Genomic DNA, 22411 nt, shown 5'->3' with positions numbered 1-22411 from the left:
GCTTCTTATTATGTCACTGGTACAAAATCCTTTGACAAATGGGTTGTACCAAGTCACAGATTAATTGGCAAGGTAAATATAAGTGACATTTTATCTCTGCTCATCTCATTAATGTAGATCAGCTCTGGCTGATCAGTTCTCTTCCAAACATTGGCTATAACAGCTCTATAACTTGGTGCTATAAGAGTGGAATGGTTTGTGATCGCTTTGTTTGCTTTTCCAGGGAAAATATAATAGTTTTTTGTTTATTTTGTGTGTGTGCACATGACTCTGACTGACATTCCTTTTTTCTCCCCTCCAGGACTAGCTCAAATAAAATAAACATTCTTAGCTCTTTCTTTAGAAAAAAGGGGAGAAAAACTCATGTGCTAATCCAAGCAGAGAAAGAGATAGCAAAATAGGAATAGATTGGGAAAAGCACTTTATAATTCATTACTATACACTGTAACTCTTAAAATTTTCCCTTTTATGAAAAAGAACTGAAAAATGTTGTAAGATCAGAAGCTAATAAAAAAAATCACATACTTTTAGAAGGTTTACCACTTGCTCCTTTTCATTTTATTGACTATTACCAAGTTTCAATGTGTTTCAAATAATTAAATACTGCAACTGGGACATTAAAAATACAAACTAATTTACCAAAATAATTGTATTCTGAATATTATGTACAATATTATACATTTTACATTACATAAAGGGTTTTTTATACATAAAGGTAAGCTTTGATTCATGATTACTGAAAATCCAAAATATACTTGAACAAAGCATTCCTATGCATACAAACATAACCACTCATCTGGGATAATCAAAAACCATACATGAGTGTGGTTATTAAAAATAAAATTACATTCATACAATAATAGTACAAATTGAAATCAGTTTTAATTTGAAAGTACTATTATAAAACCACACACATATGAATGAATGATATAATCTAATACTATTTAGTTAAAAATTTTTATACTTGAGACTGAAATATGTCTCTATCCCATGGGAAATTTTTTATTTTTAATTTTAAGGGATTTGTATAATTCATCATCATTAAACTTGTATCCATGGGTATAATGCAGACCTAATCCCAGCAAACAGAAAAGTCATGAGAGTCAATCATACCACCTTCTGTACTTCACCATATAGTTTTTGAACAATATCCTGATCAGTTGCAGTTTGGTACTTCTTCATATTCATGCTTGTCATCAATGATTAAGTGTTGAGGCACAGAGTTTACAGGGAAATATGTATTATTGTCAAGAATTAGATACTAAAACAAGGCTATCACTGGGTGACCACTGAAAAAAAGAAGGGGTGCTCATGTGGAAAATGCTACCCATACGCACCAAATTCGTTATTATACAAAGTGTCAGTCCTTTCAAAAGGTTAATATGCTGACGTGTCATACCTTGTTTGAATCCTGAAATAGCTAAGTCCAGAATACTGCCACGTTAAGTTTTAATACTATCTCACTTTTAAATTTAATTCAAGAGGAAGACCTGCGATCTTAAGTAAAATAACACATTTCTCTAACTGATCCAACAATCCTGAAAAACAGTGTCTTTATAACAAAAATGTCTTTCTAACTATATGTCACTGTCTATGAATCTTATCCCAGAGATACACAGACAGGTGAAAATTCTATCGGAACTATACATAAGAACCTTGGAAAGGCACCAATTAGTAAATTGGCCATTCTCCTTAAAATGTGTACAGCATTTCTCAGTATTCCCTATCTTGAAATTCTGCATTTCATCAAAGGCAGACAGCAGAACACTTGGAAACTGGAAGACAGAGAAGGGACAAGTTGAAACATATACAAAATCAAGGTCTTTTCCAGTATCACATAATCTGCGAAAAATGAGATTCAGAGCCTAACGTCTGCTATATCATTTTTCTTCTCATTCAGGTCTTGCTTGAATATAAAAAGAAGCTCTAACCTAGGTTATCAAAATATATTCATATAAATGTATGAGCATTTCTAATACAAAAGTTAAAAAAAAGTCTAAATTTTTAATTTTTGTAATTAAATATCCTAGAGTTCAGTAGGCAGATTTATTTTTGAGCAGCTTGAAAAGAATCCGACAGCTGAGCTCTGCCTGGGAAATCGGGCATGGCTACATTTCAGCTCTTCGCCGTGACTTCTCAGCGGCAGCAGCCCCATCCTCCTCCTCCTCCTCCTCCTCCTCATAGTGCTCCTCTCGGCCTTTGGGGTGGTTGTCATCTCGAACTTCTTGCTCTTCTCCTTCATTATTTTTCTCATCAGCCTTAAAGATAAAAGAAAAAAAAGGAAAACTAAGAAACAGGACACAGAGTTAGTGGTATAAATAATTTCCTCTTTGAAAAAAAGAACAAAACAGAAAGAAAACAAGTGAAGAAAATATTCCAGTAGGCAAGAGTGCTACTGTCTTTTCTGATCTTCACACTGTCACACAATTTCCTAATTCCTAATGTTATACTCCGTGGCACCTTAGATGCACCCACTGCGATCTTTCCAACTACACATAGGTGTCTCCTACGCATGTGCACAAAGGCACACATGTGCAATAGAAATATGCATATCCTACACATACATTTTCATCATTTTCACCATAGGTCTCTTCAGCATTATGCTCCAGTTCCCTTTTTTTCTCCTCAGTCAAATCTTCCTGAACCTAAAACAAACCAGAGACATCAAGTGGACACTTGGATCATTTCAAGACTTGAAGCAACACATTCTGATTTCCAAAAAGTTCATTCAACTCAGTAAAGACAAAATTAAACTAAAACTAAATCTGAAAAGACAGAGATTTGACTTGTCTATTAGCCGTGAATAAATGTGTAGTAACTTACTAAAAAAATTAGTGTTATTCAGGATCTGGGACTTTAGTGTGTCGAGTTTCTGATTTGTCTGAACAAGGGTTAACACTCCAAGTATAACACCTGAAGAAATTCACCTTATAAAGTTAAAAAACTTCTGTTTTCCAAAAGAGAGAACTATGAAAGTCTGAAAGTTCTGACAGAATGTTAAGTTCTTGCAAAGACAGGAACCATCAGTCTTACTCAACTAACTGCCTTCAATACCTAGATGCATGCTTGGCATGTTGCAACTGCTTAATAAATATTGTTGAATAAATGAATCAATGAATGAATCAATGCAAAAAATATCTGCTCTTACAGATATTTACAAGTCACAGAAATCAGGCACCACCACCTACCTAAAGTGCAACAGTGAACAGAGGAAAACCTGTATATATACATTTCTATAATTAAGAATAAACTTTTTTGGCTAAAATATCTAGAACACAGAACATAATCATTTCAGTTTCTTCATAGAATAGTTATTAAGCTACCTCAAATCCCTGCATCTCTTTGTATTCTAACACATTTCTGTTTTAAGTAGTTCTCTTTCATGTATGCTATTACTATTATGTGTCATTGATTTTGATTATCTCAAAATGCAAATCAGAGAAAGAATCCAAATATTTTTGATCATTAAATCTTTTAATGATCACATCCATGAAAATAGAGGGTAATATATTTTATAACTTAACTATGACAATGGCATAAGTCTTCTTGAGTAACACAAAATTACCTAATTTGGGAGGAGGGGCAGTATATATGTGTTAAATATCCCAGAAATGGGCAAGAAAAGGAAAGTATACTGGTGTTATAATTAAGGAACAACAAATTAAGGGCTGCATCAAGATGTTCACAGCCCAGGTTCAGCAGAGTGAACTGCAACCCACCAGACTCACTCTGGAGGGACCCTGGCCTGTTAGAGGAGTCTACAAAGATGAACCTTCAAAGATGCCAGCCTAAGATGCTGGCCTTCATGTGTCTTGTCTAACCAGTCCATTGTTGGCTGGACTCAGAGCCCCTACACCACACTGGCACCAAATAAATACATGGTGGGGACAGATATAGAGTATATTTTGTATTTACATGTCCTGGTAGAGAGAGCTATAAAGAAGACACTTCTGCCTCACCTGTAGGCTGTAGCAGTAGCCAATGACATCTCTTTGGCCCTTAGCCACAGAATAACAACACTCTCCAGGACAGTAGAGTGAAAACAGTGAAGCACTTATTTCAGACTGTACTAAGGTCTCACTAACTGAAAATTGCTAAAGTGTCCCGGTTGACTTCAGTGAAAAGACATGTCTTCTATACCCTTTATAATGAAAATATACTAGTGAACAGTAAATTCTGTAGTTGGGTTTGGGAGGGAACTGCCTTGAGACTGTGGTACAGTGAAAAGAATAAATCAGGGTTAGCAAATGTTTGCTATAAAGGGCCAGAGAGTAAATATCCAGGCTTTCTTGGCCATCAAGTCTCTGTAGCAATTACCCAACTCTAGCGCAGCAGTGGCCTTAGACAACATGTACACAAAAAGGCATGGCTTTTGTTCCAGTAAGGCTTCACTTATAAAATATACCCAGGCCTGTAGCCTGCCAACCCCCTAACACAGACCATGGAGTCAGACAGAGCTAGATCAAATCCTTGGCTCTGCAACTCTCCAAGCTGTATAAACAATAAGGTCATTTGTTTTTACCATGAAAAATTTCAAGCACACACAAAGACAATAATTCAATAAACTCCTTGATAGCCATCACCAAGGCTCAAAGGTTATCTCAATGTTGCCATGCCTGCATCACCTATCACTTTATTTTCTGATGAATTATTCTTAAATATTCTAGATATCATGTAATTTCAGCCTTATCCATCTCTAAACACACTGCACTTTTCTTATGTAATCATAATGCCATTATCACACCTAATAAATAATTCCATGGCATCATCTAATGTCTAGTCCTTACTTACATTTTCCCAATTGTCTTAAATATGTATATTTACAGCTGGTTTGTTCTAATCTAAACAAAAGTCACATCCAAAACCATTCCACTTCCTTTTTTCCTTAATGCTATATTAAATTATTGTCCAGTAAAATGACCCAGATTCTGGATTTATTTGCTTCTTTGAGGTGTCAGTTATTTCTTTAGCCTCTACATTTCTTACAAAAGGAAGTTAGCTTAAAGGCTTGAAAGAATTCAATTTGTAAAGTAAAGATTTTTCAGAGATGATGCCGCAGACTTCATATTTCTATCACATGGGGAGGCACATACTGCCTGCTCTTCTTTTCATGAAGCTAAAGTTGGTCAGTGAGCACAGACAGCTACAGCCTGATCCCTCCATGGTAAACTCCCCTGATCTCCATTAATCTGGTGATGCCATCCATTGACGACTGCTCCTAAATCAACTGTTTTAATTAGGGGTTACAAAAATGGTGACTTTCTAATTCCATCATTCCTTCCGTATTCGCTAATTTCTTAAAAGAAAAACTTACCTGTATCAACGATTTAGTTACTATGCTTTAATGTAATGTGCATGTGTGTGCATGCTCAGACATGTCCTACTCTTTGTGACCCCACCGACTGGAGCCCATCAGGCTCCTCTGTCCATGGAATTTTCCAGGCAACAATACTGGAGTGGGTTGCCATTTCCTTCTACAGATCTTCCCAACCCAGGAATCGAACGCATGTCTCTTGCGTCTCCTGCACCGGCGGGCAGATTCTTTACCACCGAGCTATCTGGGAAGCCCAGTTACTATGCTTGGTATACTAAATTGTGGTAACTTTTAAAAGCAGACTTGGGTAGGGACTAAGAATGGTTCTAAAAATAACAAGCTGTATGACCTTTGAAAACTTATGTAACTTCTTTGAAGCTCAAATTTCTTATCTGTCAAAGAAAGGGTTAGATAAAAATCAGTGATTTTTAATTTTCTGTGTGTGTGTGTGGTAAGGTGGGGGTCAAGGACCGCTTTAAGACTTTGATGAGAAAAAAAAAAAGACTTTGATGAGAAAGTCTTTAGTAACCAGGCACATAGATGTACATCATTTTGCACAGAAGTCTTAAGAGGTTCAGACTTCTGTAAACAGTGTATTCCTGAAACATCAGCATTAGATGCGAGCTTGTGAAAAACTCCAATTCCTAGGTCCCACACAGATAGGAACAGAAACTCCAAGAGTAAGGTCTGATCCAGGGATCTGTATGTTTTACATACTTTCCAAGGGGATTCTCATCCACAGCAAAGCCTGAGAACCACTTGAGTGACAATGAATGTCTCTGGCTAGAGAGAGAAATACTGTTTCATGAGTTCTTTCCTCTCTTGGAACCTACTGTAGAAAATTCAGGTTGTGGATCAACTGACAATATAAACTGAGGTGGAAACCATTGATTTAAATTACTTTTTAATTTAGGTAACACACAAATGAAAATTTTGTAGTTTTTCAAATTTATGAATATAGCTTTTCTAATATTCTAGTAATATATTCTTTACATTTGGGGGCAAGAGTAATTCAAACTCATCTTAAAGGCATTACTGAAATGGGACAAAATGATACGGAGTTTGTCATTTTAAAATATGCTTAGACTAATAACTGCCAAATGTTACTTTTTTACAATGTGGACACGCCAGTTATGTCTTCTACACTTGACCCTCTTTATTATCCTGCTAAACCCGATGGAAACATTTTGTTAAATATCTCCCTGCACCATTCCTTATTACTCATTCAGTTTAGTTCAGTTCAGTCGCTCAGTTGTGTCTGACTCTTTGCGACCCCATTAACCACAGCACGCCAGGCCTCCCAGCCCATCACCAACTCCCAGAGTCCACCCAAACCCATGTCCATTGAGTCGGTGATGTCATCCAACCATCTCATCCTCTGTCGCCCCCTTCTCCTCCTGCCCTCAATCTTTCCCAGCATCAGGGTCTTTTCCAATGAGTCAGCTCTTCATATCAGGTGGCCAAAGTATTGGAGTTTCAACTCCAACATCAGTCCTTCCAGTGAACACCCAGGACTGATCTCCTTTAGGATGGACTGGTTGGATCTCCTTGCAGTCCAAAAGACTCTCAAGAGTCTTTTCCAACACCACAGTTCAAAAGCATCAATTCTTCGTCACTCAGCTTGCTTTATAGTCCAACTCTCACATCCATACATGACCACTGGAAAAACCATAGCCTTGACTAGACGGACCTTTGTTGACAAAGTAACTCAAATTACTCATTACTAAAATCTAATGATTTAGGCATTTTAGAAAAAGTCCCTATGTGATGTGGCAAAGTTTAATAAATAGCAAAAACAAAACAAAACAAAACAGATCCCCTGAATCTGAATGGTCTTGGCTAGCTACCCAGTCTCCATATGTAATCATGCCTTTCTCTGATGCATCAAAGATCTTAGGGGGTGAGCCAGGAACTGGAAGAATGCCTTTAAGTAACCAAGAAGCCTAAAATCCAGAGAGATGGATGGGACATGATCACGGAAAGACCTTCAATCTGTGATGGACACCCCTGCTTGCCGGCTAATGTTTAAGAGCAGAGTTTCTGCCATCTGGACAGCTTCTTGATGTGGTGATTCCCAGGCCGACACGCCACTAAAGGCAGCCAGGAAACCCTGCACCTGTTCTCACGTGAGTGTTCAGATCAATCTGGTTTTAGTCAGATTGGGGAAACAGAGCACTTGGGTTTTTCACAGTAGTCATTTAAGCTCTCCATATTTTTAAACATTTAAATCATTTTAAAGTACACACAGCACTTTTTGGCAATTCACAGTTTGTCTCATTTGCTCATAAGGAGATTAAAAAAATCTGTAAAGTATGCAACACGCGGATGGCTTTTCATAGGGCTGTCTTATCATAGGAATGTCTTTCTAAGGATCCCAAAGAAAAACAATCAATGCTTGTTAACAGTCATTTTTAGATCCTAGAAGGAAAACACTGTTACACTAAGATAAGAAAAGGCAGGAAAGCGCAGATTTCCTAACATCACACTTGTTTCGGGTTCTCTACTCTCAAGGTTCAAGTCACAAGTCTGATGGGCTGTGCCTCCAAACACGTACAACCCTGGCATGATGCGATTCCTCCCTAGAGGTAAATGTGCAGAAGGCAGGCTGACGGTGGGCTGGAAGGGAGGGGAGCCAACGGCAGCAGTGGGCCTTACATCTCAGGGGTCAGCTGGAAGACTCTGAGGCTTAAGGAAGAGAAGAACGATGCACATTACCCTGCATTTTACAGTTTTGAGTGATCACATACACGGCACTCATAGACCACGGGCTATGTATTCTCACAGACAGCATCCCTCTTCGTTTTTCTCGCTTTGCTGCACTCTGCTGAGAACTTCGTCTCTATTACTAGGCCTTGACTGGTATACGGAAATTCTCCCTCCTCAAGGGAAGAACTGAGAACAATGGAAAGAGGTGGAAAAATCCAATAACTAAGCACCTAAGAACTGTCAAAAAAATAAAATGCAGCCTGAACAAGGGATGCTTAGCGGGCAGAGGGGAAAGGTACCCAGGGAAGAAGAGAGGCTAGCTGGGCTTCTGCTGAGACCTCACGTGGTAGCCACCCTAAAGGAGAAGGTGTGATGACCTGAGTCTGTCAAGGTCAGAGAATGGGGACAGAGGTGCAGAGCTGGGGGTTCTGGGCTGGGCCCTGGGGGGGCCTCTGCCTGTCACCATCCTCCTTCCCTCCCACCTCTCTGCCTTTCTTTTCTATCTTTGATCCCTCTTGGATCCCACATTAACTGATAGAATACAGAAGTAAAAAAAAAAAAAATTAATCAGTAAATACTGATTAAAATTTTATGTTTACCCTTCTGAATTTTTAAAAAGAAGCCAAGGTGAGCCTCTTCTCTTTTAGTCCCTCAAAGATCCCTGGCAGCAGACATAATGAAACAAGTAATATTAGTCTAGACATCCTGTTACAAGAGAGGTCCAGAGGAATATCTTTTTCTTGCCAGATGTCTTCATATTCAAAGGTTGCTGGGTTCTCTAACACTCTCTTCTGATGACACGGCTCAGGGGTTTGATCAGGATGAACAGCAGGATGGCAGGATGAGAAAAAGGAGAGAGACTAAGAGGATCAAGGCAGGTAGACTGCATGTAAAACTACAGGTATACGTTGCCAATGGCTGCAAAGAACAACGTTCTTCTCTGTTTTCCTGGTATAAACACAAACTTCAGCATCAGCTCTGAAAAGCTGACAAATGCAGCCAGGCGAGACAGCAGCCCCAGTGGAGGGAGCCCTGCCCCGGAGGCAGCAGCAGAGGTTTGCAATAAAAAGCAAACTAAAATGAAATGCTAAGAAATTCTACCCAAATGCATTTTACTCAACTGAGCTCCTTACCTATTTTTCCTTTTCTTCCTTGTTAAAGTTAAGATACTAAATTCTTAGAAGGGAAGAGGCTAAAAGTGAAAATATTTTACATGTCTGGAGGGTGTTAAGTGTGTTCTGTCGGATAACATGGGGTGTTGCTATGAGGCAGGAGCAGTGGCCATGTCTACTGAGAAAGTCTCTGGGGTTTGTCCATCCCCTCAAGGGGCAGAGCTTTGTTCTTTTGTGAGGGAAAGAGACAGGAGAAAATATTTTTTAAAGATCACATAAACCTAAGTATGCCATTCCTGGAAGGTCAAGTGTCTTCTTAATTCAAAATTTCTAGGGAAAACCAGAGAAGAGAATTCTATCACCCTGTTTTTGTTATCTTCCAAACAAATGTCTCCATGGCTATGGTCCATTTCTCCTCAAAACCATCCTTCCTTACCCAGCCTACAGCTCTCTGAACCTTTCTATGAAAGCCCATTCGGAGAGGGTTTTTTCAGGTGAGAGAGACCCCAAGCAGTCTGGCCTCCTGCCCTCCCCTTCCTACCTCCTCTTCCCCTTCCTCCTGGTACTGCTCATCCACATTGTCCTCCTGCTGGTCTGGATTTCCTGCCATCTGTTGAAACAAAAGGAGAGGTTCAGGTTACTGAATACTGGAGACACATTTTCCAGTCCTCTGGGCCAAAGAACAGGCAGGCCACCATGAACAGTGCATTTCAAAACCTCAGTGGGCAGGAAATGATGACTGGTCACTCCCAACAAGCCCAGGATGTCCATGACCCACTCCTTCTGAGTGCGAGCACTGCATATGAGGTAAACCTCCTGTCCATACAGGTCATGACTAAAACCTTTTGCATAAAACCTGGCATTTGCAGGGCTTCCCTGGTAGCTCAGATGGTAAAGAATCGGCCTACAATGCAGGAGACTCGGGTTTGATCCCTGGGTTGAGAAGATCCCCTGGAGAAGGGATTGGCTACCCACTCCAGCATTCTTGCCTGGAGAATCCCATGAACAGAGGAGCCTGGTGGGCTACAGTCCATGGGGTCGCAAAGGTTCAGACATGACTGAGAGACTAACACTTTCACTTTAGTGAAAATCCCCAGGTTAATACAACCCAGCAATCCCACTGCTGGGCGCACACACCGAGGAAACCAGATCTGAAAGAGACACATGTTCCCCAATGTTCGTCGCAGCACTGTTTGCAACAGCCAGGACATGAAGCAACCTAGATGCCCATTGGCAGATGAATGGATGAGGAAGTTGTGCTACGTATACACAATGGAATATTACTCAGCTGTTAAAAAGAGCACATTTGAGTCCGTTCTAATGACGTGGATGAAACTGGAGCCTATCATAGAGAGTGAAGTCAGAAAAAAAAATACCAATAAAGTGTATTAACGCATATGTATGGAATTTAGAAAGATGGTAACAATGACCCTATATGTAAAGACAGCAAAAGAGAAACAGACTTTTGGACTCTGTGGGAAAAGGCAAGGGTGGGATGATTTGAGGAGATAGCATTGACACATGTATATTACCATATGTAAAACTGATGATCAGTGCAAGTTTGATGCATGAAGCAGGGCACTCAAAGCCAGTGCTCTGGGACAACCCAGAGGGATGGGGTGGGGAGGGACGTGGGTGGGGGGTTCAGGGTTGGGGGGACACACGTACACCCATGGCTGGTTCGTGTTGATGTTTGGCAAAAACCACCACAATATTGTAAAATAATTAGCCTCCAATTAAAATAAATTAATTTAAAATAATAATAAAATCCCCAGGTTAAAACCAGCTTCCATCATGGCACCCACTTACCACCAAATGTTCCTCCACTTCTGCATTCTGTTGCTTTTGGTGACTTTGTTTTTGCTCTTCATTTTCATCTGGCACGTTTTCTTCCCTCACTTGCCCGGCTTCTTCAAATTCATCCTCGCCTTGATTATTAGGGTCATCTGCTGGGTTTATATCCTCTACAGCTGCCCTCTGTAAAATTTTAATGAAAAACAAGCACCACTTCAAAATCCAGGATCAAGTTTAATTTCATTTGAAAGGCCACAGGCTGATCGAAAATTAAATTGTCCTTTACCAGACTGCTCAGGTCTATCCTTGCCAAGACTCACAGGTACCCATCCTGCTATCAAAAGATGAAGCCTCTGCTTTGTCAGAGATGGATGCATCAGAAAGAAGTTCAAAGAGCACTTCTTTCCTGCAAGTGATTCCAAGACAGTTCTCAAAGTTCCAATGCCATAAGTCATATGAGCATAACTAGATGACAAGAAAAACAGTTGATGAAAGCCAAAGGACCAAGCAGGAGAAATAATTAAAATGAGAGATTGAGATAGGCAAATGGTAACTGCTTTCACCAGTATGTTGATTTTTAGAGTTATTCTTTGCAAACCAGCTGATGTAAGTGAGTGAAAAGCAATTGAGGAGAGAGGAAGACCACACCAGCAGGGACCCAAGAAGAGGGCCTGTGAGGAGACAAGAGGAGGCTAACTCAAGAGCAGGCCATCACATGCTAGTGTGGGTCACATTTCTTTATAAGGAACACTAATGCGAAGCCGAGAGATGCTGCACTGTTAAGAGACAAAATGAGAGGGACTGGGCTTAACCCAACTTCCAGCGATATAAGTATTTTGAAAAATACCTCCTGCAACCCATCCTACCTCTCAAGTAGTTCTCAGTTACTGTGTTCAACGAATGCCCTTCACATTGTTAATGTTGGAATTATCTGGATGTCTCACTTAGGTTCACAAAGCACCTTTCAAAATAATACACACCCTCATAAAGATTCAGATTTTTAGAGTGTGAGCTGGGCAGAAATGGTGATGCTTGGAGGAGCTTCCCTGATCACACTGGGGCCATCAACAGGACACTTCACTGAGGCAGCAAATGCTTCCCAGAGACAGGGCAATCTGAGTGAGATTTAGTCTCCAGACCACAAAATTCTACTTCAATTCACTTCGGAGCCTTGAACACGTTCAAGAATTCACTGCAGTCTTAGCTGATGTATTATCTCCACCTCCCCGGCTATACACTTCATTCAAGAACAAAATGACACTTTTCTTGGGGATATAGAGAGTGACAAATCATAACCTTCACACTAAACTCCAGTTACTCCACAATCTTGTCATATGGATTTCCTTTTGTGTGTTATCAATAAACTGTGTAGAAATAAAAGGGGAAATGTAACGCATTTTCTTCAGGGAAAAAAGTACTGAATGTCCTTTGCAAAAGTTTAAAAAAATATACAGATTAGCTCTAACTCTAACCAAGTAATAAAAAAGGTTTAATAGGCACAGATGTTAGATATTAAAAAAAAAAAAAGGAAGATTCATTAAACCTCAGTGAACCTGGAAAAAAATATTTCTAATTAAAAAAATAAATAAATAGGTGAGACAGACAAGCAGGCTAATAATTTCTAATTAAGGGAAGGCATGGTAGAAAGGCCAACATTTCCCTGTGTGTTATCTAGAGCAAATCAACTGAGGAAAGGACAGTGAAGGATTATGCAGTCAGGTAACCATCGAGACAGACAGCATTTCCCAAATGTCAGGAACTGGAATACCCACCCTCGCCCTGTGCTGTCCATTGCTCTCAGGCTCTTGCATACTCGCTTTCCTGCCCTCTCATGGATACTCTCCTACTCCTACACATCCTCTGGCTTTCTCATATTCTCCTATTATCTACAGCTCTTGTTCTTTCCTGACAATATTTCAGACTAGGGTTCCCTGGAGCATACTCTGAAAACTGCTGATTGAGGAGCTGGTGGGTAGATATATCCTGCCACCTCTCCATGCAAGTTACAGGGGAAAGCTGTTTCCATCGAGGTGGCTTCAAGCAGTTCAGGAAGACTTTGGCCGCACTTATCAAGGAAGAATATCAATCCTCCTCATCTCAGTCCACTGGACCAACATAAACAGGACCCAGAGCAGACTGCATGCTATATATGTGGTCGTTGATTTGCTAGCAAAAGATGACAGGAGAGCTACAGCAAGTTGCCAAAATCATCTATGCATAAGTGCAAGGACACACTTACAGGCAAGGCCAAGGTCCCAGACCCTCTAAAGGAACTGGGAGTCTTGGTCCTTTCTTGGGTAAATAAAAAGAACAGTTTTGGTTACTATATCTCTACCTGCTAATACTCTAATTTTTCTATGGCATTATGGTATCTGGGAAACGTTTTTCATCTCTCAAACCTCACATTCTTAGCTGTGTGTTTACTAAGGCAGTCACTGGACTGCTGAGAGATTACACGGTCTCAGGACACACATTCACACCCGAGCAGACTGCTCAACGTGCTCCGTGGCGGTTGACCTCCTTTCTCTGGTTCTCTAACCGCCACATTTGCTTTGTTGTGTTTTCTTTTTCATTTTTCAGAATTACTACATACTGCAGTGCCTCTTTTTTGCTCTTCTATTTTAATTTTACTAAAGTCCCCAGAGGGTGACTCCCTGGATGTTTTCCCTGAGCAACCTTTAACCCATTCTCATCACACAAAGACCCCATGGTTGACAGTCACCAGTTACCATATAATTATGGAAGCCACCTGGAGCTGGAGTCACAGTGTTAGGTAAACCTTTATGTTTCCTTCCTGCCTTATGGGTTCCCAAGAGGCATGACCGGATGAGAGGCCACTTACATCTCCCTCGGACTCTGGGTCAGCCTGGTGGGGCGCTTGTTCTTGCAGCTCGTGTCCATTCTCTGGGTCTTCTTCCGCCTCGTCTTGGTGCTGGTTGTCTCTCTCATAGGCTAGCAAATCAAAGGAACCCGTATCAGCTCCGATGAACCAGACAGGATTCTTCCCTTTCAAAGCAAATCCAAGTCACCGGTGGGCTTTCCTACAGACCACATCACTCACTCTCCCCTCCCTCTAGGTTAGCTCAACATAAGGTACATGTCTCAGCTTTTCTGGAAGTTATATCTTTTCCCCAGTCCTTGTATCTACAGAGACAATGTGGATAACTGGCATATTCTCTCTAAAACAAATGTTTACAACAGAAGCTGCATTTTCACCCACTATGCCAAAAACAATGATAGAAACTTTCTCCAATAAATAAAGCCCAATCAATTGAAAATCACTAAAATTATTGACAAAATTTCGGTAATGTCAGAGAAAACAGCAAGGTATCAAAAGAAGAAATGGATGCTACTTCAGGAAATGAAAGAAATGGTAACCCCGCTTGTGAAGCTCAAAAACAAATTCAGCCGTCCTGTGTTCTCTGAGGTGGTAGTGATGATGCTACCACAAACATCACATATTTATACTCACACATATACTTGTTACTTTTCGAAAAAAATATTTCAATATAGAGAATTTAGACAAGAACACACACACAGATATCAGAGGAAAGGTTAAATATATGGAGAGTATTTAGCCTGCAGAAAATAAAGATACAGGTAACTTAACATCCTGTTTCAAGTGCACCAAGGGATCCATTAAATAAAAGGGAGAACAAATGGTTCTCTAGTCTTACTGATAATGGAACAGAAAAGCTTCAAGTGTTGCATGGGGGCACATAAGGGAAATAATTTCTTGACTATCAGAGCTATAAAATACCAGAATAGGCTATAGAGGGAGTTCAGTAATCACCTTCCATTAGATTCTTTAGGAAAGGACACACAGCTAAGTGCTAGCCTTGCCAGAGAGATGGTTATTCTCTAGTTCTGTTATCACAGTAAGTAGTATTTGTTCAGTGACATGGAGATGTGTACCACAAATGAAAGCTACTAATGACTTAATTTGAAAAACTTTCAAGGCAATAATCTATACGTCTCCAAGGTAAGAAGAAAATGTAGAGGTTTCCCAAAGCCTAATATTCCTATAACAACGTGCTAGCAATAAGTACTAACATGCAAGAAGTTTAGGGGCTTCCCAGGTGATGCAGGTAAACAATCTGCTTGCCAATGCAGGAGACACAGAAGATGCGAGTTTGATCCCTGTGTTGGGAAGATCCCCTGGAGTAGGAAATGACAACCCACTCCAGTAGTCTTGCCTGGAGAATCCCAGGGACAGAGGAGCCTGGCAGGCTACACTTCATGGAGTTGCAAAGAGTCAGGCACGACTGAGCATGCAAGCATGCCTTCCATATAAGAAGAGTAAACCACTATTTCCTCTCTACTTTAGAATGTTAGAGAGCAAACCGATGAGCTTGGGTGATTTAGGCCATCAACGTGAACTTTTGGGGAGGATAAAGGAAAACCTATCAATGAGAACAAAAGACACACGGTGCACAGATCTTTGTAGGTATAGGTACCCTCCACTTTGGGAAAGTTTGTTTTAGGCCATTTCACTTTTATGAAAGACCTACATTAGTACCTGTTTTGGCCAACTGAAAGAAATTGGAAGAGGATTTTCAATTTTATGAAAATAGGTGAAAGCGAAAACGGCCATTTAGTGTTTCATTTGTAGAGAGGGAAGGCAGGTATGGAGGCGGCACCCACCTGGGCAGAGAAGCAGGAATGGCGCCACCCCCTCCTTCCCCGGGACCTACATTCAGCATCTCAGCGTCACACCCCCAGGGCTCTGAATGTGCCGGTGAGCATCTGTGCTCTGTCTCAGCTCATTTTGTGTTTCCTATGGTAATTGTTTCTTCAATCTATACCATTTCAGCTTACAAATGGTTTCAAAGAAGCACTCTTCTTTCAGAGGGCAGGAAAAACCTGTACACAGGTATGCATATGTCTCTGAGTTGACATTATGTATTACCAAGCAGTTTTATCAAAACATTCATCATCTAAGAAGCTCACCACCTCCTTCCTCTTCCTGGATGCCCTCCTCTGCTCCCTGAACGATATCATTATCCACAGCATCGTAAGGAGCTTGCTGCCTGCAAGGAAACAAATAGCCATCAACTCTGGGACAGAACGTAAGTAGCACAGTTTGACATACGTCATTTACCTTTAAAGAGAGCTCTCAATGAATTTTTCAACATTCTTTTAAAAGCCATAAATGTATTTCTTAAACTTATCCAATTAGGTTTAATAAAGATTCCAGGTACACTTTCAAAAGATACCTTATAAAAGATAAAATGCTTTTCAAAAACTAAAATGAAGTTAACACAAAACCTGATAGGTTACTTTGAGATTAAACTGTTACTTTTAGGCAGGAAAAAAAAATGTTGATTATTTTGGAAGTTAAATATTTGGAATTTGATCTTCAGTTCTGCCTCAGCTCCCATGAGCGACAGGAGCCCCTCAAGTTCACAGGGAAGGGATATGTGGAGCTGTCTTTAATCTGCCTGTGGACACTGGAAGCCGAGCCACCCAGGCCGGTCAGGAGGCTACCGTGGCTGCTCGGGGCGCTGCAGCCGGCCCTCCCGGAGCCCGTCCTGCCGCTGTCGGGCTGTCTCCCTGGCGAGGAGCTGCTGCTGCTGCTGCCGCAGCAGGTGTCCCTGCAGCCGCTGCTGGTGCAGGGCCTCCTGCTCCTCCCTCAGCCGCTGCGCCTCCTCCGCCCGCTGCGCCGCCAGCCTCTGCTGTTCCAGCTGCTCCTCATATGGCGACTGGAGTCTGGTAACCGGCTTGGCTGAAGGATGCACCTGGGGAACAGTGAGCAAGAGCAGTCGGGTCCCCGGGGTCTGCCCTTCACCCGTTTCTCATGACACAGGCAGAAGGCAGGGCCGGTTTATTAATACCTCTCTGTCAGGTCAACTGTCTTGTATGTTAGGTCCAACACCACCCGCTGCCGGACTCCACTGCTATTTCCCTACTCTCTCTGAATCACCCTTGGCTTCTTTTAGCAAGAAGCGTGGCTTCTTTTGACCTCCCCCCGTTGTTGGCATTAATGCAGATTTTTAATATGCTTCCTCTCAAATGGAAAAGGACACAACAGAAGAAATGTTTCAGCTTTAATTAAATGTATGCTCAAAAGACTCTGGTATAAGTGGGCACTTAATAACCTCAGACTAATTGGGGCAATGTGTGAGCTGAAGTTGAGGCTAAGGCTTTTCCATGAAGAGCTGAAGACTTTGGGAAGCTAATTAACTCTAGCAATGCATACACCAATCTCAGGCTAAGCGGAGCCAAAAAAGGTAAAATTTCAGGTTAGGGTGGAGAGGCAGAATCAGTTTTCTTCAAAGAAATAAAAAATGGATGAGAAGAGAGGATTTTCAGATTAAAGGAAAATCTGACCCAGGAATTCTTAAACTCTGCTTCCATTAAGCAATCTACCACTCTCTCCTCCATCCCCCAACTAATACAAGCATGTACAATTCTCACCAAAGGAAAGCGGGTGCATGGTTGAGGAAATTAAACCTAGTGGGGAATTATCTTGGAGGAAAGCTTATGGACGCAAGACTGGAAGAGGCTTCTCCACTATAAGTGTGCAACAGTCTAAGAGTAAACCTACAGGCACCTTCACACCTGCTCAGTCAAGCCTCTAGCAGCTTGAAGTCTTGAAAAAAGTTTGAGAGCAAACGGAGCTTCAGAGCTGTAAATAAAAGATGACCAGCATCCATGTAGGAGCTAGGTAGCCTGTTGTCAGGTATTACTTTAGAGGCTGTGTAAGAAAAATACCTGGTTGCTTCAGTGCTGTTCTCAGTTCTCTTAAAGTATCATTTATAATAACAATGGCTGTTTTCACGAGTCTTACTTATGTGAGAGGGGTGTGCTCAGTGGAGTGATGGGGTGTGGTGTGAGCAGGCCATGCTCATATGGAGAGGGGAATGCTCAGCTTGAGCAGACACAGGTTAAGCACACTCACCCAGTGGCACATCCCTAAGTAATAAGGTCAGCTTTTGATGACTTACTAACCACCCTGAATTTGAATGTATGAAAGCCAAGATAGGATTTAACAGTAAGTGAACAGGGAGACAAGTACCCTTGATCACAGAAAATGAGTCACTCTTGGCATCAAGATGCCCACAGGCCTTGAGCACAGGCTGAGCAAGTGCAGGATGAGGTCTGCTAAAGGGATGTGCCCAAGTCTCCCTTACTGTGCACTCTTTTCTCTTCCTTTCTTTAAAATTTTTAATTGGTGGAAAACTGCTTTACAATGTTTTGATTTCTGCTGTACATGAATCCATTATAGGTATACACATATCCCCCCCCGAGCCTCCCTCCTACCCCGCCCTACTGCGCACTTCTCTTTTCCCCAGTCATCTTTCTGGGGTAAGGCAGCTATGCTACTAACGTCACAACAGAACATTTAAATAAGTACATGGGGATTTAGTGAAATCACCCCCATTTTATTTTGGAGATTGTTACACATGGGCTTTTTCCTTGATACAGTTGACCCTTGAACAATGCAGGGGTTAGGGGCATGGCCCCTCAGCACCGTGAGAATCTTCACGTAACTTGTAGTCAGCCCTCGGTATGTAGGGATCCCCCACAGCCTCTCTGTGGGGGCCCTTCTGTCTGTTTCCCACGTGCAGATTCAACCAACCACGGATTTTCCAGTGTTTACTAGAAAACTCCTTACAGAAGTGGTCCTGCGAGGTTCATGGATCAACGCTATGCAGAGACAAAGCCACAGCCCCTGCCCCAGCCGACTGGTTGGGTAACCTCATACCTCAGCGGGAACCTCCCCTGCCGCAAGTCTGGCTTCCTTTCGTTCGCGCTGCTCCGTCCACTCCCGATCCTGCTCCTCGGGGGATGGGTCGTGCTCCTCCTCGAGGTGCTCAGGCCGCCCGACCTGCTCCATGGCCTCCTCCTCCAGGGCCCGCCTGTGCTCCTCCTCCACCTGCCGCTCCTCTGGCTCCCTGGGTCCCGCTTCTCGCTGCGTCAGTTCCACGGGGGCCTGAAATTCTGCCTCCTTCTGGGTGGAAGGGTAAGGCTTTGTTTCCTCTGTTCTTCCAGGGGCTGCTTCATGGTTCTGCCACACTTCACTATTTCGAGACACCTAGGTCAAGCACATCACTGGAAATGACACTCTTCTAGTTCGAAAGTAGTGACAGAATTTCTTTATTACCACGTCTACAGGGTTACAACATAAGCAAAATCCTGGAGTCTAGAAATATAGAGTCCTGCCTGAAAAGTATGGCTGCAATCGAGTCACTTAACTCTTCTCACTGTGTAATCTCACCTACAAAACAGAGATAACATAAGCAAAATTTCATCACGGGAAGCATACCGTAAGTAACCTAAAAGTAAAGCCTGCACATGATCACATCTCAATAGACTCTGCCCTCAAAAGCAGTCTAACTCCTGTTCTCTCAGAATAAAAAGCGAAAACCCTCATACTTCAAGTGATTGAATACTTATGTAATTTTCTTCGATGTAAATTTTGTCTTCAATAATTATTTGAAAAGAAAAGGATAAGATCAACTTGAGGATGAGTTAGGTTTGTTTTTTGTTACCTACTATAAAAAAGAATGCCATTACTAATGGACATCCATGTTAGCTAAAATAGTGTCCATTAAGTCGGGTACAATAAAACATTTTTAATGTATTAAAAGTAATACTTCTTTGTACACCAGAGAATTTCTGTGAATATTTTATACTATTAATACAGAAAACTCTGAAGAAAAAAAAAAAGATATGTCTTTTTTACAGAGAACTCCTCTTCTAAAATTGGTGTACTTAAATCAGCTTGCTCTGAAAGTGTCAGAGATTTCTATATGGTCTTCATTACTTAGAAAAAAGAGGCAAAGAAAGTAAATACAATATCAATAGGAAAATGTGTCACTGCTCTTTCTCCTGCCAACCTTCTTTATCAGAAAAAATACTTTGTTTGGTCAGACTGTCCCATACTTGAAATGTGAAGCTCTCTTCTTAGATTAGCAGAAACATAACTGAGAAACTGGACTGTATAAATAAATAAACCAAGGGAAAAAGTATTTTCTCAGACACTTGAGGACAGCTTTTGGAGGTACACATTTTACCAAGTCCTCGCATACCTGGCAAGTGTGAACTGATACTGCCCTGGCTCTATAGTCAGGCTAGCAAAGTAATGCTCAAAACTCTCCAAGCCAGGCTTCAACAGTACATGAACTGTGAACTTCCAGATGTTCAAGCTGGTTTTAGAAAAGTCAGAAGAACCAGAGATCAAACTGCCAACATCCGTTGGATCATTGAAAAAGCGAGTGAGTTCCAGAAAAACATCTACTTCTGTTTTATAGACTATGCCGAAGCCTTTGACTGTGTGGATCACAACAAAGTGTGGAAAATTTTTAAAGAGATGGGTATACCAGACCACCTGACCTGCTTCCTGAGAAATCTGTCAGAAGGTCAAGAAGAAACAGTTAGAACTGGACATGAAACAACAGACTGGTTCCAAATCGGGAAAGGAGTACGCCAAGGCTGTATACTGTCACCCTGCTTATTTAACTTATATGCAGAGTACATCATGAGAAATGCTGGGCTGGATAAAGCACAAGCTGGAATCAAGACTGCTGGGAGAAATATCAATAACCTCAAGTGTGCAGATGACACCACACTTATGGTAGAATTCGAAGAACTAAAGAGCCTCTTGATGAAAGTGAAAGAGGAGAGTGAAAATGTTGGCTTAAAACTAAACATTCAGAAAACTAAGACTATAGCATCCAGTCCCATCACTTCATGGCAAATAGACGGGGAAACAATGGGAAGAGTGACAGAGTTGATTTTGGGGGGCTTCAAAATCATTGCAGATGGTGACTGAAGCCATGAAATTAAAAGATGCTTGCTCCTTGGAAGAAAAGTTATGACCAACCTAGACAGCACATTAAAAAGCAGAGATATTACTTTGCCAATAAAGGTCCATCTAGTCAAAGCTGTGGTTTTTCCCGTATCATGTATGGATGTGAGAGTTGGACTATAAAGAAAGCTGAGCACCAAAGAATTGATGCTTTTGAACTATGGTGTTGGAGAAGACTCTTAAGAGTCCCTTGGACATCAAGGAGATCCAATCAGTCCATCCTAAAGGAAATCAGTCCTTAATATTCATTGGAAGGATGATGCTGAAGCTGAAACTCCAATATTTTGGCCATCTGATGTGAAGAACTAACTCACTGGAAAAGACCCTGATGCTGGAAAAGACTGAAGGTGGGAAAAGAAGGGGACAACAGAGGATGAGATGATTGGAGGGCATCACCAACTCAATGGACAAGAGTTTGAGTAAGCTCTGGGAGGTGGTGATGGACAGGGAAGACTGGCATGTTGCAGTCCATGGGGTCGCAAAGGGTCAGACATGACTGAGCGACTGAGCTGAACTGGCTTTATAGTGGTAAAGAACCTGCCTACCAATGCAGGAGAATCAAGAGATATAGGTTCGATCCCTGGGTTGGGAAGATCTCCCAGAGAAGGAAATGGCAACCCACTCCAGTATTCTTGCCCAGAGAATCCCATGGGCAGAGGAGCCTGGCAGGGTACAGTCCATGGGGTTGCAAATGCATCTGAGGCAACTTAGGAAGCACGCTGGCTGGCTTTATAGGAAATATTTCTCTGAAGGACTCTAAGTACTTTCAAACACCTGTCCACAGCATCCCTGTGAGAAAGGTTAGGGCAAATAATTATTACCTCTGTTTCATAGATAGAAAAACTAAAAAGTCAGAGTCGTTAAAAGATTAATCCAGTTGAACCTGGATAGAGAGTAGAACCAGTTCCCACATCAGGGCGCTGACTGTGTTTTCTAAAGTTCAGAGCAACATAAGACCCAGACAAAGAACAAGTATCCAGGACACAGAACCTGTCTGTGAAGGAATGCTTTGCTCAGATTGAAGATTCAAGTGAAGTTCACTTATACCAACTTAATTATTGCCATAAGATGATAAGAAGATGAGTTGGAGAAAGTCTTCTCATTCATTGTTTAAAGTGTCTTTGTCAGGGGAAAGATCTGATTACAAAAACAACTCGGTAAGAATCAATCATATGGGTGACATCATTTGGGATGGTCCACTTGGGAGATATTCTTAAACAACAAGACTTAATTTTATAAAGAACGGGAATACAAGAGTGGATTCTGTGACAAGCACTTACTCTCTTGCAGTTTCATGAAGGTCTTAAAATACAAACTTTGACGTATGCTGTATGGCCTAGTACAGTATCAAGTTCAAACATATTATCAGCTTTAGTATTTGAGTGGGCTGATTATCATATAATATCCTCACAATCATTTAACCTTTTTACTCTACCCCAACCCCCCCCAAAAAAAACCTTAAAATACTCAGACATGAGAGCTCTTTTCAACCAAATAGACCCATATGAAGAAAGATAAAACTAGTTTAGGGTTTGTCGGAAAACAAGACAGCAGTTCTCAAAGTGTCCATCACCAGACCAGCTGAAACTGAAATGCAGATCCTCAGGTTTCATCCCAAGTTAGCTGAACTGTAACCTGTAGGCTTGTTGTTGCTCAGTCAGGTCTGACTCT

General features: G+C 41.3%; 1 protein-coding gene across 5 annotated transcripts in view; it reads right to left on the bottom strand.

Annotated features, from left to right (window-relative positions):
• Positions 1 to 535: 535 nt before the first annotated feature.
• Positions 536 to 22411, bottom strand: part of GOLIM4 (golgi integral membrane protein 4) — a 78364-nt gene continuing 56488 nt past the window's right edge. For 2 of the 5 annotated variants that reach the window (XM_065942225.1, XM_065942222.1), the window contains 8 exons: positions 18635 to 18964; positions 16414 to 16664; positions 15880 to 15956; positions 13769 to 13878; positions 10942 to 11109; positions 9674 to 9742; positions 2565 to 2645; positions 536 to 2258 (listed from right to left, as the gene is read on the bottom strand). In XM_065942225.1, the coding sequence (XP_065798297.1) occupies positions 2109 to 2258; positions 2565 to 2645; positions 9674 to 9742; positions 10942 to 11109; positions 13769 to 13878; positions 15880 to 15956; positions 16414 to 16664; positions 18635 to 18964 (1236 nt within the window). In that variant the 3' untranslated portion in view covers positions 536 to 2108. Of the gene's footprint in view, positions 2259 to 2564; positions 2646 to 9673; positions 9743 to 10941; positions 11110 to 13768; positions 13879 to 15876; positions 15957 to 16413; positions 16665 to 18634; positions 18965 to 22411 lie in introns of all 5 variants that reach the window. The other 3 variants (XM_065942221.1, XM_065942224.1, XM_065942223.1) reach the window with 2 other exon arrangements.

Source organism: Muntiacus reevesi, chromosome 8 (assembly GCF_963930625.1).
Source record: "Muntiacus reevesi chromosome 8, mMunRee1.1, whole genome shotgun sequence".
NCBI lineage: Eukaryota > Metazoa > Chordata > Mammalia > Artiodactyla > Cervidae > Muntiacus > Muntiacus reevesi.
The sequence above is the reverse complement of the archived record's forward strand: the minus strand, read 5'-3'. Positions and strand labels throughout refer to the sequence as shown.